Source organism: Poecilia latipinna, unplaced genomic scaffold, assembly GCF_001443285.1.
Source record: "Poecilia latipinna isolate Pla-1442-1.1 unplaced genomic scaffold, P_latipinna-1.0 Scaffold488, whole genome shotgun sequence".
NCBI classification, from domain to species: domain Eukaryota; kingdom Metazoa; phylum Chordata; class Actinopteri; order Cyprinodontiformes; family Poeciliidae; genus Poecilia; species Poecilia latipinna.
In genome coordinates, this window is record NW_015113104.1 from 446,917 (window position 1) to 460,856 (window position 13,940).

The 13,940-nt window shown below is 40.4% G+C and overlaps 1 protein-coding gene across 3 annotated transcripts in view; it reads right to left on the reverse strand.

Annotated features, from left to right (window-relative positions):
* pde8a (phosphodiesterase 8A) overlaps window positions 1-13,245 on the reverse strand; it is a 71,589-nt gene extending 58,344 nt beyond the window's left edge. The window contains exons 1-2 of one of the 3 annotated variants that reach the window (XM_015039878.1): window positions 12,017-13,245; window positions 1,788-1,868 (exon numbers count right to left, since the gene is read on the reverse strand). In XM_015039878.1, the coding sequence (XP_014895364.1) occupies window positions 1,788-1,868; window positions 12,017-12,169 (234 nt within the window). In that variant the 5' untranslated portion in view covers window positions 12,170-13,245. Of the gene's footprint in view, window positions 1-1,787; window positions 1,869-3,828; window positions 3,925-12,016 lie in introns of those variants that run through there. The other 2 variants (XM_015039880.1, XM_015039879.1) reach the window with 2 other exon arrangements.
* Window positions 13,246-13,940: the final 695 nt, after the last annotated feature.

The following is a 13,940-nucleotide window of genomic DNA, read 5'->3' on the forward strand; positions in this document are numbered from 1 at the left end:
AAATATTAAAAAAATAATAAAAAAAAAAGATGGGGGGGGGGGGGGGGGGAACAAACTCAAAAACGGATGCAAAGATCCTTCAATTTGTGTTCCGTTTCTTGGAATTTAATTGTTCAGAAGAGAAACAATGGGACACAGCTGCATTTGTGGAAACATAATTGCTAACAGATGTCGATAAATCCGAACAAAGGTGAGGGAAATATGCTAAGATATATTTCATACGGCCACAAGCAGCTTTACTGGTTGAACTGCATACAGTCCAAATGAGTGACCTGTGAGGAATGTAATCCGTCTGGTGCAACAGGTGCTTCTCATAGTCAGGCAGGAATGCTTCGGACTTGCTGTTCAACACTATAACGAACACATAAAAGGACTCTTCTGCCTTCCATTGCATCTCCCTTGCATGTCATCATTTTTAATGGGGAATGTAGTCATCTCTTAGTTTCCACTAAAATGTTTGCTGATCTCCCATCCAACAGTCTTTCTCGATCAAGTTAAGGGGATGTGTTATGTTTTGTACATGTCTATATATATATATATATATATATATATATATATATATAAATCATCAGACCAAACTGGAAACTGACTGAGCTAAAACCCAAAATTTTAATCAATCTTATAAATTCAGGGTAAATTCCTATGTCTCTCTGTTTTGATATTGTGGTGAAATGTGCCGGGTAACTACACTTCTGTTTACAGTCAAGAATCTCGACGCTGTTTTAGTTACGCGCTTAACTGAAGCAGGAGTCAAAACGAACAAAAGTTGGAAAAGGTGAGAAAGAAGACAAACTTGTTTGAAAGAAGAGAAACTCGTCTGAATGCAACGCTTATTGTTTAGCTACGAGGCCAAAACCTGATCTGAGGTGTGAGTGAAAACATTTGTTCTTTCCAAGATAAAAATTTATGACCTTAAGAGTATAAAAAAAAATAAAACATTGCTTTGTATGATGCTTATGAGCGTTACGTAAATGAAAAGCACAAACAATGGGTTATTTATTGTATACAAAGCGGATGATGCTAGAGCCAATCAGCTGCTGTCTGTTCTCAAAAACTAAGCGAGGAACCCGTTTGCTCAGAAATGCGGAATACCATCACTGTGGAATTTATTATGCGAATTCAATCTAATAGATGAGGATTTTCTTCAAATATTCAAGTGGATTTCACTCTTTATAATAGCATCCACATGAAAGAGAAGTAAAAGGGAGATAATATTGGTAGCAGAGGCGTCTGCTTGTCAGTTGTGAAGGTTTCTTCTGCGAGGGAACGTTTTTACAGGTGAAATCCTAGTTATTGAAATTTCTTTAGATTTGAAGAGAGAAAGAAGAACCCTACACTGAATGATGCAAAGTAGCTTTAATATTGTTTTTCGCTGATCACATTGTTTTTGTAATTACTTCACGCCTCGACGGCAAAAAAAAAAAAAAGACGGATGTAATGCAGTCCAAAACAAGGCCTGTACCTGACTTGAATGTGTGTGGATGTGCGTATGAAGGCTTTTTTTTTAAAGCATATATTAGCTATTTTATTGAGAGAATAATGGCACTTTTTTAACTTCGTTGGCCATATGACAATGGCAATTCTATTATATTTATTTTAATATTCTTATATTTTTTTAACAGTATTAAAACTCAAGGGCAAATAATGTAATGATTCTTAAAAAGCTCAATTTTTAAGCAATTTTAGTGAATATTGTCACTATATTTATACCATACCACCGACCATCAGGTACTTGGAGGCTAGTCTAGCCCTATCCCAGCAATAGAGACCCTTAGACTTAGACTCACCTTCCCAGATGTGGTTTCTCCACTCTGCTGCTCTTTTCTGTTGTGTCCTGAATCACTCGGTATTTTCTTCTGTCCTGACTCCTACAGGTCAATAGGGACGGTCAAGTCGTTGTTGTTATTATTATCATCATTATTACATAATATTATTCATCAAGTGGCCATAATGAGACGTGAAGGAGCTAGTGTCGCCACCTTTCAGAAATGAAAATAATGGAAGCCCACCGCAGCTCCTCAAGGCCATGACCACCACGGCCTGAGTTGCCCACCTCTCATGGGGTGGGGGTGCCCTCAGCAGGGGTCTGCATTTTATTTTATGCTTTTCTTGTAAAAGAGTGATCAAGAAAGCAATCATTCACTACTCCAGTAAGAGTAATACAACTTCAGCGTGTTTTTACTCAAACAGAAGTAGAAAGTAACTGTCCCAGCAATTAAGCGAGCCTAAAACACATATTTGGTAAAAATGGATACTTAAGTACTAAGCAGCTGATCCGATTTAATATTTTAAATTCATGCCATCAGACAATCAAAAATATAAAGTAATGTGGAAATTCTGGTATTTAAAGTCTAATTTGAAATAATACATGCAAATAGAATTAGTTGGAAGCTGGTTCAAGGCCATATTTACACCAAGTGGGCTAGGTTTGCTACCTTCATTTTGAATTCATGGCTAAAGTAAAATTGTGAAGGCAAAAAATGTAATTGATCCAAGGGAACAGCGAGCTGTGGTTTTGTTGCCAGTGAATATTAACATTAAAAATGTATTTATTATGGTCTGTGTCTAGAACTGTCCATGGACTGTGGGTTTGGTCTGGTCCATTTATGAGGAGAGCATTTTTTTTTCTCTATTCAGTGAAGTTACTCACATACGTACAAAGTGTGTTGCAAAAGAACTGCTCCCACTCCCTTATTAAATAAAACACACAGAAAGCCCAATCACACTTCTTCTAGAAACTGCATAAATATTTTAACAAGAAACATTTTTCCTTCGTAATATTTATCTCTTTATTGTTTAATCTATTGGCATATGTTCTTTAAATTGTCATTTATATGTGCTAATCCAATTTATATAGATTATTCAAACATCCTAAACAATTAAGCAAACCACAGTATTATACTAAGAGCGCAACAGAAAACCGATTCAATCAGAACATAATGTTCTGTGATAAATCAGCCTCAGGAGACGACTGAGAAATGAAGAAGTCACACCGAATCGATCCCTGGCTCTTCTGAGCTTTTACGATAGCAGACAGCCACCTCGCGCCACTGAATATCGCCGGCATCTTTTTTGTTTGTTTGTTTGTTTGTTTGTTTTAATGCCTTGTATAAATATTTTAACAAGAAACAACACTGTTCAGCCCATCTTCCCACTCACGTCTGTATCTTTACAAGAGTTTTCGCTTCTAAGGACGTGGTGAGATATGGCGTGGACATTTTTTTTTTTTTAAAACGCAGGTACTAAGGGCAGCTCACGTCGGCTGCGTCACGTCGGTCTCTAGGCAACCGTCACAGCAGCGAAACCAAGCAGCACTGGTCCGTGTCGGCCCGTGGACCCTTCGTAGGTCCCGCTACGACAATTTTGTCGACTTTAATATTTACAATGCGTTTTATTTTGTTCTTTATCTTTTGGACATTTATATTTTTTAAAAAATCAAAGACGGAACAAATTCCATCTGTTCTATACTTAACGCAACATTTAACTGCCAAATAAAGGACGATTCCATATCGAAGAGGACGGGTGGCAACCCTAAAATGAGCTCAGAACCCGGTTCACGGTGTGTAAGCACGCATGTGCAAAGTGAAACAATATATACGATTCTCCATAAGGAAATATTAAACAACCAAGACCTTCAGTAGACGAACTAGTTAGCGAAGTAGCAGCGACCTTTTAGAGCGGGAACTAACTTTCTCTCGTACGGAGAGTGTAAGTTTTTATTTGTCAAACCGGGAGCATGTGGCTCGTTTATTACATGGTCCTTTATGCTGTTAGCTGGGGACTGAAACTAACTAATTGTTACTACCAGCAGTGATGATTAATACTTACTTTCTTGAAAATCTTTCGAATATCCATTGTTCAGAAAAATTCTCCTGACCTGTTGCCAAGTCCTCGCCTACAAAAGTAGCTTATTGGTGAGAAGTTGCTAGATGACGTCATTGCCTAATTTGCATATTTGGTTTTATGTGATTTGGATCGCAGAAAAAAAAGGAATTTCTAATTTGATAAGGTAAAAGTGATTAAAAATACTTGAAACATATAGAACGATAAGTAAACTTAGCTAAATAATTTTATAATATCAGTTAAATAACATTAACACTTTGCCTGAACTACATAAATCTGTTTTGTTTAATATCTTATTTAACCAAAAGACAGGAGGAGGTGAATCAAATACAGGGATTTATTTTAATGTAACACTCTCGATGAGGAAAAATCCCCAAACATTAGGCAACATAAAAAAAATTATACATTATATTTACTGTAATTCAGAGTGGGATCTATGGAGGATGATTGATTATCTTACAATGATGTTAATCTGGCAATGCTTAAACACAGGACTCCCTCCCTGATTCAAACTGTCTTGGGGTTCTTTAGTAGCCATACATTGTGCAACCTGCTTGGTTTTAATGCTGTGGCTGATCCTGTGAGCTCGAACAGACTTTGCTGGTACAAAGCAAACACTTGAAGTGTCTTGTTTTGGAAGAATACCATTTCGGTAATCTCATGAATCTATCACATGCTGACCTTATGATACTAAATTCTTAACCTGGAGGGGGGAGCAGAAGCTTTGAATGAGGCCATATTTGTTAAGATCCGTTCAGGAAACAATAAGAGGGTCTGTTTTGTAAGTACATTCAACTAGTTGGTACCCAACAAGTGAACAAGGACTTTGAGATAAAGAGACCCACTTTATCTAAACTCGGGGGTGACAAAAAGGCATTTATCATGTTATACTACGATGACTCGCTCTGTCAATGGAGACAGCCTATTGAGTAGACTGGATCCTGGGAAAGAAAATGTATTAATGCTGGTGTGAAACATTCAACTGTGAACTCTTGGACGTCTCATGTACAAACAAGCGAGATAAGCTCCTTTACATCAATCAGTGGAGTGTGGGCACTCCCTGGGCCCCATCTTGCTTCCTCTCAACTCCTTCTGCTCGTGTGCCAGTGGAGATAAATGACAAGGCAGAAAAAAATTACCCCTTTTCCGCCCCACTTATTGCCCTTGCAGACACTCTGAAGGAGAAAGCAAATACAGAGACACTTGTCCAAATGAAACCCATTACAATGGACATGCTTTCAAAAGCAGAACTCAAGCAATTTGCAGAGTTTATCTTCTAACACTGAAATGACAGTTGGCCATATCCTTGTAAAACGAATCCATCATGTCTTAGAACAATAAAATAAACTTATGGTAAAAATGGTTTTACTGTAACCAGCACTATTATACAACCATCATCATCATATGAAGTTGTATAATATGAAGTCTGTTGTTATTATAGGACTACTGTTGAGTCCTTCTTTGAAGCCGATTTAAATAAGTGGAATGAGACGATCAACTAAGTGTAGACATTTGCAATTTTTGAAAAATAATCAGAATTGCTCACACCTGAGCAGCTGCACATGTGGTCAGCAACACTTGAACTTCCTCAACCTACACTGTCTTTGAAGGCAGGGGACCATTTTATGTATCAAAACACTGGCAGACTACATAATGTTCATAATGTTTCTGTCTATTTCTATCCTCTAGTTTATCCAAAATCAGGTTGCAGGTTTAACAGGTTCAGGAGGAAAACCAGGCAAACCAAGAAATTCTTATCCCAAGAGACACTCCCCAGCCCATTGCAGGGGATCAATAAGCATTCCGAGGCTAGATGGGATATATGACCCCTCCAGTGTGTTCTGGATCTGCCTTAGAGTCCCCTCCAAATGAAACATGCCCAGTTGGAACGCTGGCAGAACGTTGGTTCAGCTCTTTCTTCACAATGACAGACCGGAGCAGTGCTCATATTTCTGCAGAGGAAGTCCAAATATGTCTGTCTGCTTTGTCCAACCATCACCCAAGAACACGACAGGAAGAGATTTCAACTAACTGAAAGATATGGCCTGGTGAAACCAATGGAACCACATCATCTGCAAAGAAAAAAGCAAATATCTGACTTTGAGGTTCCTAAATTAGATCCCTTCTTCTCCACAATTAAATCTTGATTACCACAAAACAGGATCTGAGAGAAGGAGCCGCTCCAGTGAACACCAATCTCAACTGAGATGAGAACACCAAATACAGGGTTTCCCCCAGTGTACTATTGGCCTGACGGGCCACCAAGCTTTATTTAAGCCTCCTCGAGATCCATAGAACAGCAGTCAACAAAAATTCAATGATCCCCTCAGCCATCTCAGGAATATAAAGATCTGGTGCCGTACCAACAGACCCACACTGCCCAACCTGAACTCCACATTTGACCAGATTTTGAGTCAAGTAAAGACAAAAACAAAGTTTGTTACTCCAACAGAAATTTTGATTTTGAGAACATGAAACTATAGAACCAATGATACTTCACTTTTTAAACATTCATTTTTTTGTGTGTCAGTGTGACACCAAAAAATAAAATGAAAGAGTAACTGCAATTTCTCAGTGACGGTAACCTGCTGCAAATCTGGATCACCTTTTGAACATAAAATTATTAACCTTACTTGGCACCAGGTCACATGCCAGGGTTGTGATAACTTTTTCTTTTAAGAATATGCCACATTCTATAGAAAATCTAGACTGAATAAAAACAACTTTCAGCTACTTAACAACCAACCAGTTAAGCTTTATTCCTATTAATATATCACGTATTTAACCTTTTAGAAATTGGTCCAAGTAGAACTGGAAACGCCAGCAGCAGAAGTGTACCAGGTGTTAGTGCCACAAACAACCACTGCATACTTTATACTGATGACATCTTCGATAAACACAGGAGCACAGCTCATCATTTGATCCATTCAGCAACTGCAGAAACAAGCTCGAACAGAAAGTCGAACATATATGGGTGCACAAAGAGAAGCTGCTCCGGTAGTGACAAAAAACTACCCACCTACAAAAGTCAGACTTTAAGAACAGCTCTAGCTTAAGTGTAAATTTATGAGTTGACCTTAAAAAAGTCAATCCAAAAAGCAAAAGTAATACAATGCAACTATGAAATCAAGACAGATCTTTAAAAAGTTGTATAAGGCGGGAAAGAAAAGAACCAATATCAGTCTGCGTCTTCTCAGGCAGCAGAAAAAGCACAGTGGATTAATTCATCACCATGCAAAGCCTTTGGCTTCGTCTGGAATAAATTACCCAATGACTCTCAATTTAGACTAAACACACACACACACAACTGGCCAGAGAAAGCATGCAGACACAGTGGGAGAGAAACCCTGACAAATGCAGTGAGGCTGCTCAGGTCAAAGGATTATCATAACCTGCTACATACTCTTTTAAAAAGTGAAATGGATCAAATGACTCTGTTTTGGGATGTTGAGTGAGCAGTATTTTAGGGTTTCCAGCTGATAAAGAATAAGCTTTGAGTTCCTTGGCAGCTTTGGGTTTAGGTGGGTTAAATGAACTCAGAATTATGGTTTAGACATAGCTAAACTTAAACATTAGTCAAGGTTTCTAGCTTCACTGAACAATGGCTTGATCTGAAACTGATAATGTGTTATCTTAAATGTTTGATCTGGATTAATTGGCACGTAATGGCAAATGCATCCAGACAGAACCGTTATAGACAGAGGTCATTTTCAAAGAATATGTCACTCTTATCCAGAAAGGCTTGTACAAATATCTAATGCTTTCAGCTAAGTGCCATATCATACAATTATTTTAAAAAAACTATTTCACCAAAGTAATGCAAGAACGATTGGGAATAATGGCACCAGCGCAGGTAAAGACCAAGTTGCTTGTCTATACTCAGCAGTTTACAGAGGATAGGTTTCCGTTAATGCTTAAAGTGGAAAATGTCAATTGGTCATATAATGCTACAATTATGTCTACTGTTTCTTTGAGAATTATTTCCTGACCAAAACAAGTGAAACAAAATCTAATATTTGCATTTCACACTACATTCATTCATTCACCCCATTACACACACATTCACACACTGATCATGGGAAGCTACTACTACATAGCCACAGGCGCCTACACCTGGGGCAGTCTGACGAAAGGTGAGGTAGCCATGAACCGGCACCACCATGGCCCTCTGACCACCACCATTTACATTTGTTAGCATTTCTATTGGTCTGTATCTGCACAGACCAAAACAAAAAACCCAAAACCGACTCATGTACCAAACCGTGACTTTTTTTTTTTTTAACAACTTCATCTATTTCTATTTTATGATGGTGTTTCAAGATCATGCTAGTTGAGAAGACAATGATCACTCTCATAAAAACCAACCCTAGTTAAATACAGTAATGTCAACCCTTCTTTTCTCTTTTTTGCAACAGGTGCTAAAGGTGTAGTCAGGATAAAATGAAGATTTAGGAAGAACATTTGGTAGTGAATGGCATGTGTCAAAAATAATAATAATAATAATAATAATAATAATTTGACATTTTCAATAATATCAACCCACGCCTCAGCCATCTGGGCCCAGTTTAACACTTGATGGCACATTGCCCTGCAATCTTTCTCACTTTTGTTCTCTTTCCATTTCTACTTCTGAAAGAAGGCAACAAAAAAAAAAAAAAAACACCCTTTTGTTCGAGTCCAGTGATCTGTGTTGCCTCAACAAACTTCAATGTGACCCATTCCTTTTTGTGTTCATGCTGAAAACCAGTGTGGGACACTGCGTACCGTGTTGGTGCAGGTGTGTTTTCAGGTTAAAGTTAAGGTCAAGTATCATACTGAACAGAAATGTGATTTTCATTACAAAAATAAGAATAAAAAGAGAGATATTCGGCACCAATGCAGGACCCGACCGACGATAAAGTGTGTAACCCATTTACTGTCACTCTGACAGAGAACTTGCGTCACTTTAACTGAAAGTATTTTATTCAATTCCAGACTACAAAAATAAATCTATTGGGAAATCTTCATGTTTGATGTACTCTAAAATTTAAAACAAAATGGGAATCATGTGCTGATGGTAAAGTAAGAAAACCTTAATCTGCATCGCCATGAATCTAATTAAAAACACAAAAATATGGACGAATCCATAAGCTGATATCAAGCGGGAAGGCCTTACAGCTTAGATGCTTGTAAACTCCACACCTCTCATTGACCCCTCTCATTTACATGAAGGGTAGCGGTAAAGCTGATTCTACATTTGTTGCTCAGGCAGGAGACCAACTTTCCTTGAGTGGGGGCAATCCGACTGGAAAAGTCAAGGCCAGATAAATGGTGTTGTGTTTGGCTGAGGTCTTTCTCTGTCTGACTGTTCGGCCCAACACACACGCACACACACACACACACACACACACACACACACACACACACACACAAAGGGGAAAAAAAGCCCACTATCACAGGACCTTGTACTTGAGCCTTATCATCACCAGAGCAGCACAGATGGTAACGTACCCTTGACAAAGACTCACATCACACTCCCAAACTTCTATTGAATCTTTCTCACACTGTAGGCGCCTGCACATGTCATCTCCCTGTCGCCTTCTCTCCCAGAATAAAATAAATAACTACGTGTGCGCCGAGAATCAGCACAACTCTGGTGAATTCATCTTTAAAACACGTCAAATTTATGTACCTTCTTGCTGATCCCACCAGCTGTGTGAATGTGAATTATTATTACAACCCCAGAGATGCACATGGGTGCTAAAAACGCCACCGATGGAAATCAACACTTGAACATGAGATACCACCAGTTGAGGCACTAATTGTCCTCATTACTGATAAATCTGCTGAATAGCCATTCAAATAGTTTGATGAAAATTTTTAAAATTAAAAACAGAAACAATCGAATGTACCTTTCAACAATTACTCTTATCTGACATGGAGTTCAGATGTGTTCTCTGCCGTCACCTCGTGGTATCTCCATACAAAAGGCTGCGCCATCTGTTGAGCTGTCCAATAATATCGGCAAGTGCTTTTCCAGTAACATTGTGTTGCAAAAGGCCTTATTAAATTTATGTGGATATGTGGCACAGCCAAACAGTTCCACAACAATCAATGGCTGCTATTGATCACATTTAAAAGAGGGAATCAAAAGAGCTCAAGCAGACGGCAGCAGCATGGGCTTGTGTTACTGAATCCCTGGTCACCACGGTGTGCCGATGGACGCGTGGTTTTCGTAATGAGAGCAGTGGTAATGTGATTTCCTGCATGTATTATGGTGCGTATGAATCTCTCTTCGTATAGGGTGTGTGGGGTTGGGGGTAAGGGCGGCTTAAAAACTGAGAGGATGTTAAAAACGACACCTTACAGGACAGGGATTAACCATTTCCAGCTGGTGGAGATGTGTATACCATTAGTCTAACTCAATCAGGGAACTAATTAAATCAAAGGCACACAGTGGGCTGTCCTGACGTAGGGGCATCTGTTACACAGACTTCTTTCTCACCGTGTCCTACGGTGACGCTTGGCCACAAAATGTGGGCCTGACAGAGCCTTTTGAGAAGTCTGAAGTTCATCAGAGGACCCCTTAATGCGCAACTAATTTCACAAAGTCACTTTTTTGGGGGGTTTCGCCCCAAAACAGGCGTTTTATGTTAGAGAGAACCCTATGGTTGCAAAAGTGTAATTATTAAAAGCTAGATTTGACTTTGTCCAGGAAATGTCACTGCTTTTCTTCCACAGACACAATGACGGCTCTCAGTCTGATCACGGCTAATTACCCAGTTTCTATTCGGTGGGATGCTGATGCTTCTCTTCATCGCATTTCAGGCGAGCTACTTGTAGTTCCTAGAAAAATGAAACTAGTTTCTTATTATTGAAAATAAATCTTCCAGCTATTTTGAAGGACACGTGCAACATAAAAACAGCAACAAGAAAATGTCTAAGATCGTCTAAATCAGGGGTCACCAACTCCAGTACTCAAGGGCTACCATCCTGCAACTTTTAGATTCGCCTCTGCGCCAAAATGTCTGAATTCCCTCACCAGCATTCATTCCTCTCTGCAATAGGCTGGAAACGAGCAGTTTATTTGATCCAGGTGTGTTTGAGCAGAGACGCATCTAAAAGTTACAGGATGGTAGCCCTCGAGGACTGGAGTTTGTGACCTCTGGTCTAAATCTTCTCCAGACAAAGTATTTTGTCAGTGTATACAAGCAAGCACATACATTTTGCTAGAGTCATGAAACTTTTCTCAGTGTGGAAGAGGAAGACCTATTAAAACAGAGCACAACTGGCAGAGAGGTGAATCAGAGGCCAAAGGTGCATGCAGAACCATGTTTTGAGAATAGATGTTGATGCTTTCTGCTTAGACTTTCGGCCCTGTACAGGCCATGCTCTACTCCCGTGTTGGGATCACACATGTCAGGTATGCTTAGATCATCTGAAAAAAAAAAAAAAACGGTAACAATGGTTTGCATCCTCCTGAAACTACAAAGAAAACAATAGTTGGGTCGGAGAAAAACGAGCCTACAACGTCAGAAGAGTTTGCATGAAGGCCTGTTTCCTCTGAGATCCCAAACTGTGTTTTCAAGTTCGAAAAGAGTCAAAATAAAGTGAAGTAAAGTTGATTCAGTCATGTGCAAGCTGAGTAACCACCTGGATCCTTTTTTTTTTTTTTCCTAGAATGTCCTTCCTGTGGTTTGCAGACATGGTTGTTTTTGTCCCTTCGGCACAGAAACTTTTTTTTTTTTTTTGCCTTTCCAGAATAAAGACTGAACAACTCAACTGTCTGTAACACAAACAAACACACACATGTTTGTCTGGCTATCTTTGTGGGGACTTTCCATTGACTTCCATTCATTTCTACAGCCTAAACCTTACCTTTACCCTTTTCCTAACCCTAACCATCACATACCTAACCCTAACCAACCAAAACTCAATTCATACCTTAGCCCTAAATCTGACCCTTGACCCAAAAACAGGGTTTCCCATCGTGGGGACCAGGCTCCGGTCCCCACGGGGAGCAATTGGTCCCCACAATGTAGTATATGTCAGGAAAATCGTCCCCACAAGGTATTACAAACAAACGCACACACACACACACACACACACAAAAGCAAACTTCTTCTGACTCGATCCCTCTCACACACACTCACTCTCCTGTCTCTGTGAACGTAATGAATGTAGGTTGTCTCACCTTGCAGCTAGGGGGTTTTAGGGGTAGTCCGGAGGCAGGATTTCCTTGATGCTGAGTTGTATTAGTCTGCTGGGGTGAGTGGGAATCCTCAGACTCTTTTCCACTGTGGTAGACCACCCTATCAGAGATATGAATACTTGAAGCACAGCCCATGCTTCAAACCCACTTCAGCCTTTTTGTCTTTTTTTTTCTTCTTTTCTTTCCAAGTGCGTTACTTTTGAGGCTACAAGAGTGTCATTCGTCCTCTCTGTGTGTTTCTGAAGGTCCACTCTTCCTCCGAAAGGTTAAAATTCTCTCCAAAAATATTTGTTTCTCTACAAATGCATATGTGTGTGTGTATATAACATCTAGGCCACAGGAAAGCCGGTTCTCCAGTTGCTCCAACATAAGGCATGAATAAAATATCTATCTAAACCCCCCACCCCCCCTTCCCACCCACCCACCCACCCCTCAACCAGGAAGCTGATTTCCTCTCCCTGTTTTTCACATGAAGTTAATTGGAGAGCTTCAATGAAAGCAGCTGTCTTGTCCTGGAGAAACTTGGGTTCCGTTATTCTTCAGCTACCAAGATCCCCACGGATTTTATCCCTCACTCCAGCTCTTCTTCTCGCCTTCAGTTCGTACCACATCATCATTTTCTCACTCCCCCCACCCCCCCATCAACTTCACTACTGCTATCAAGTAGGCCTGAGACCCCCCCTCCCTCATCAGCTTTACGCATGAGTTTTATCCATTTTTTATGTCCAGGGTTTCACGTGTATCCGTCCTCCCCCACCTCGGAGCCATCAAAAATATTGCCTTTTTTTTTTTTTTTTTGGTCTTCTTCAACAGTCTGGTTGTCCACTTCAGCTGAGCACACGGGCCAGAAAAGCGATTCTCACGACACTTTGCTCCAGTCCTGAGCGGCTCATCATCAACAGGCTGAAATATTCACACTGCGGAGTGTTATTCTGGTCAGTCGCTCCCATGTCAAACACCGTCGGTGAAACACAAGGCCATGCAGCCCGACAGTACACTCCATTTGTCAGCCCACAAATTCACCAATTTAGGAAGCGGGGAGATCCTGGTGGATGGCTCGCAGTCTCCATTCAGGCATCCGCTCCCCCGGTGGAGGATGATCCGCCTGATTTAAGAGGTCCAAACCCGGCTGCAGTTCGCTACAGGCTCCGCGATTTTTCCTCTCATTCTGGAGCTTGACAAAAACAGATGTAGAGGCTGTTTGATTGTAATATGAAGAGGTACCACCTCTGGAGAATGTAGTCGCTTGAGAGAGAGAGAGAGAGAGAGAGAGAGAGAGAGAGAGAGACGCACACGGAGGGAAAAAAAATCTTAAAAAAAAAGAAAGGGAGAAAAAAAAATCCCCGCTCCGTGTCCACAAGTTGAAGATGTTAAAAATCGGTGACGGCAGGATTATCTCAGTTTGACGCGAGCGGACATAAGGCGGGATCGAGCTACATAATGCTGATTTTAATGTTTGTCTTGTCTCTGCCTTTTCTGGCGTTTGCCCTTCCAATTCTTCAGCACTGCTTGACAGCGGCACATCCAATAAAAGCACCCGCAAGGATTGACCTACAGCCTTTACTGACGTTAATGCAAATGAGGAGCGAGCAGCCAATGGGAGGCGCGCTCGGCGTCGCTGGGTGGTCCCCGGAGTGCCGTGGGAACTTTGAAAGCAGGAAGAGCGCTCTCACCCGCCGTCCCTGAGCTGGCTGCAGGTACGCTGTTTACATGTCTCTGCGATTCGCTTCTTCCTGAACCTGGAATGTGCGCGTCTAGTGAGGTTTACATCCATTTGTTTGCCGCAAAAAGGATTTTTGCAGTGGTAAACCGTCAGCAAACGTACTACGAACCTATTATTGTTTCATAAAATTAGATAAAAAAAAAGAAACAAAAACAAAGACATCTATTTGAAGACCGCTGAGTA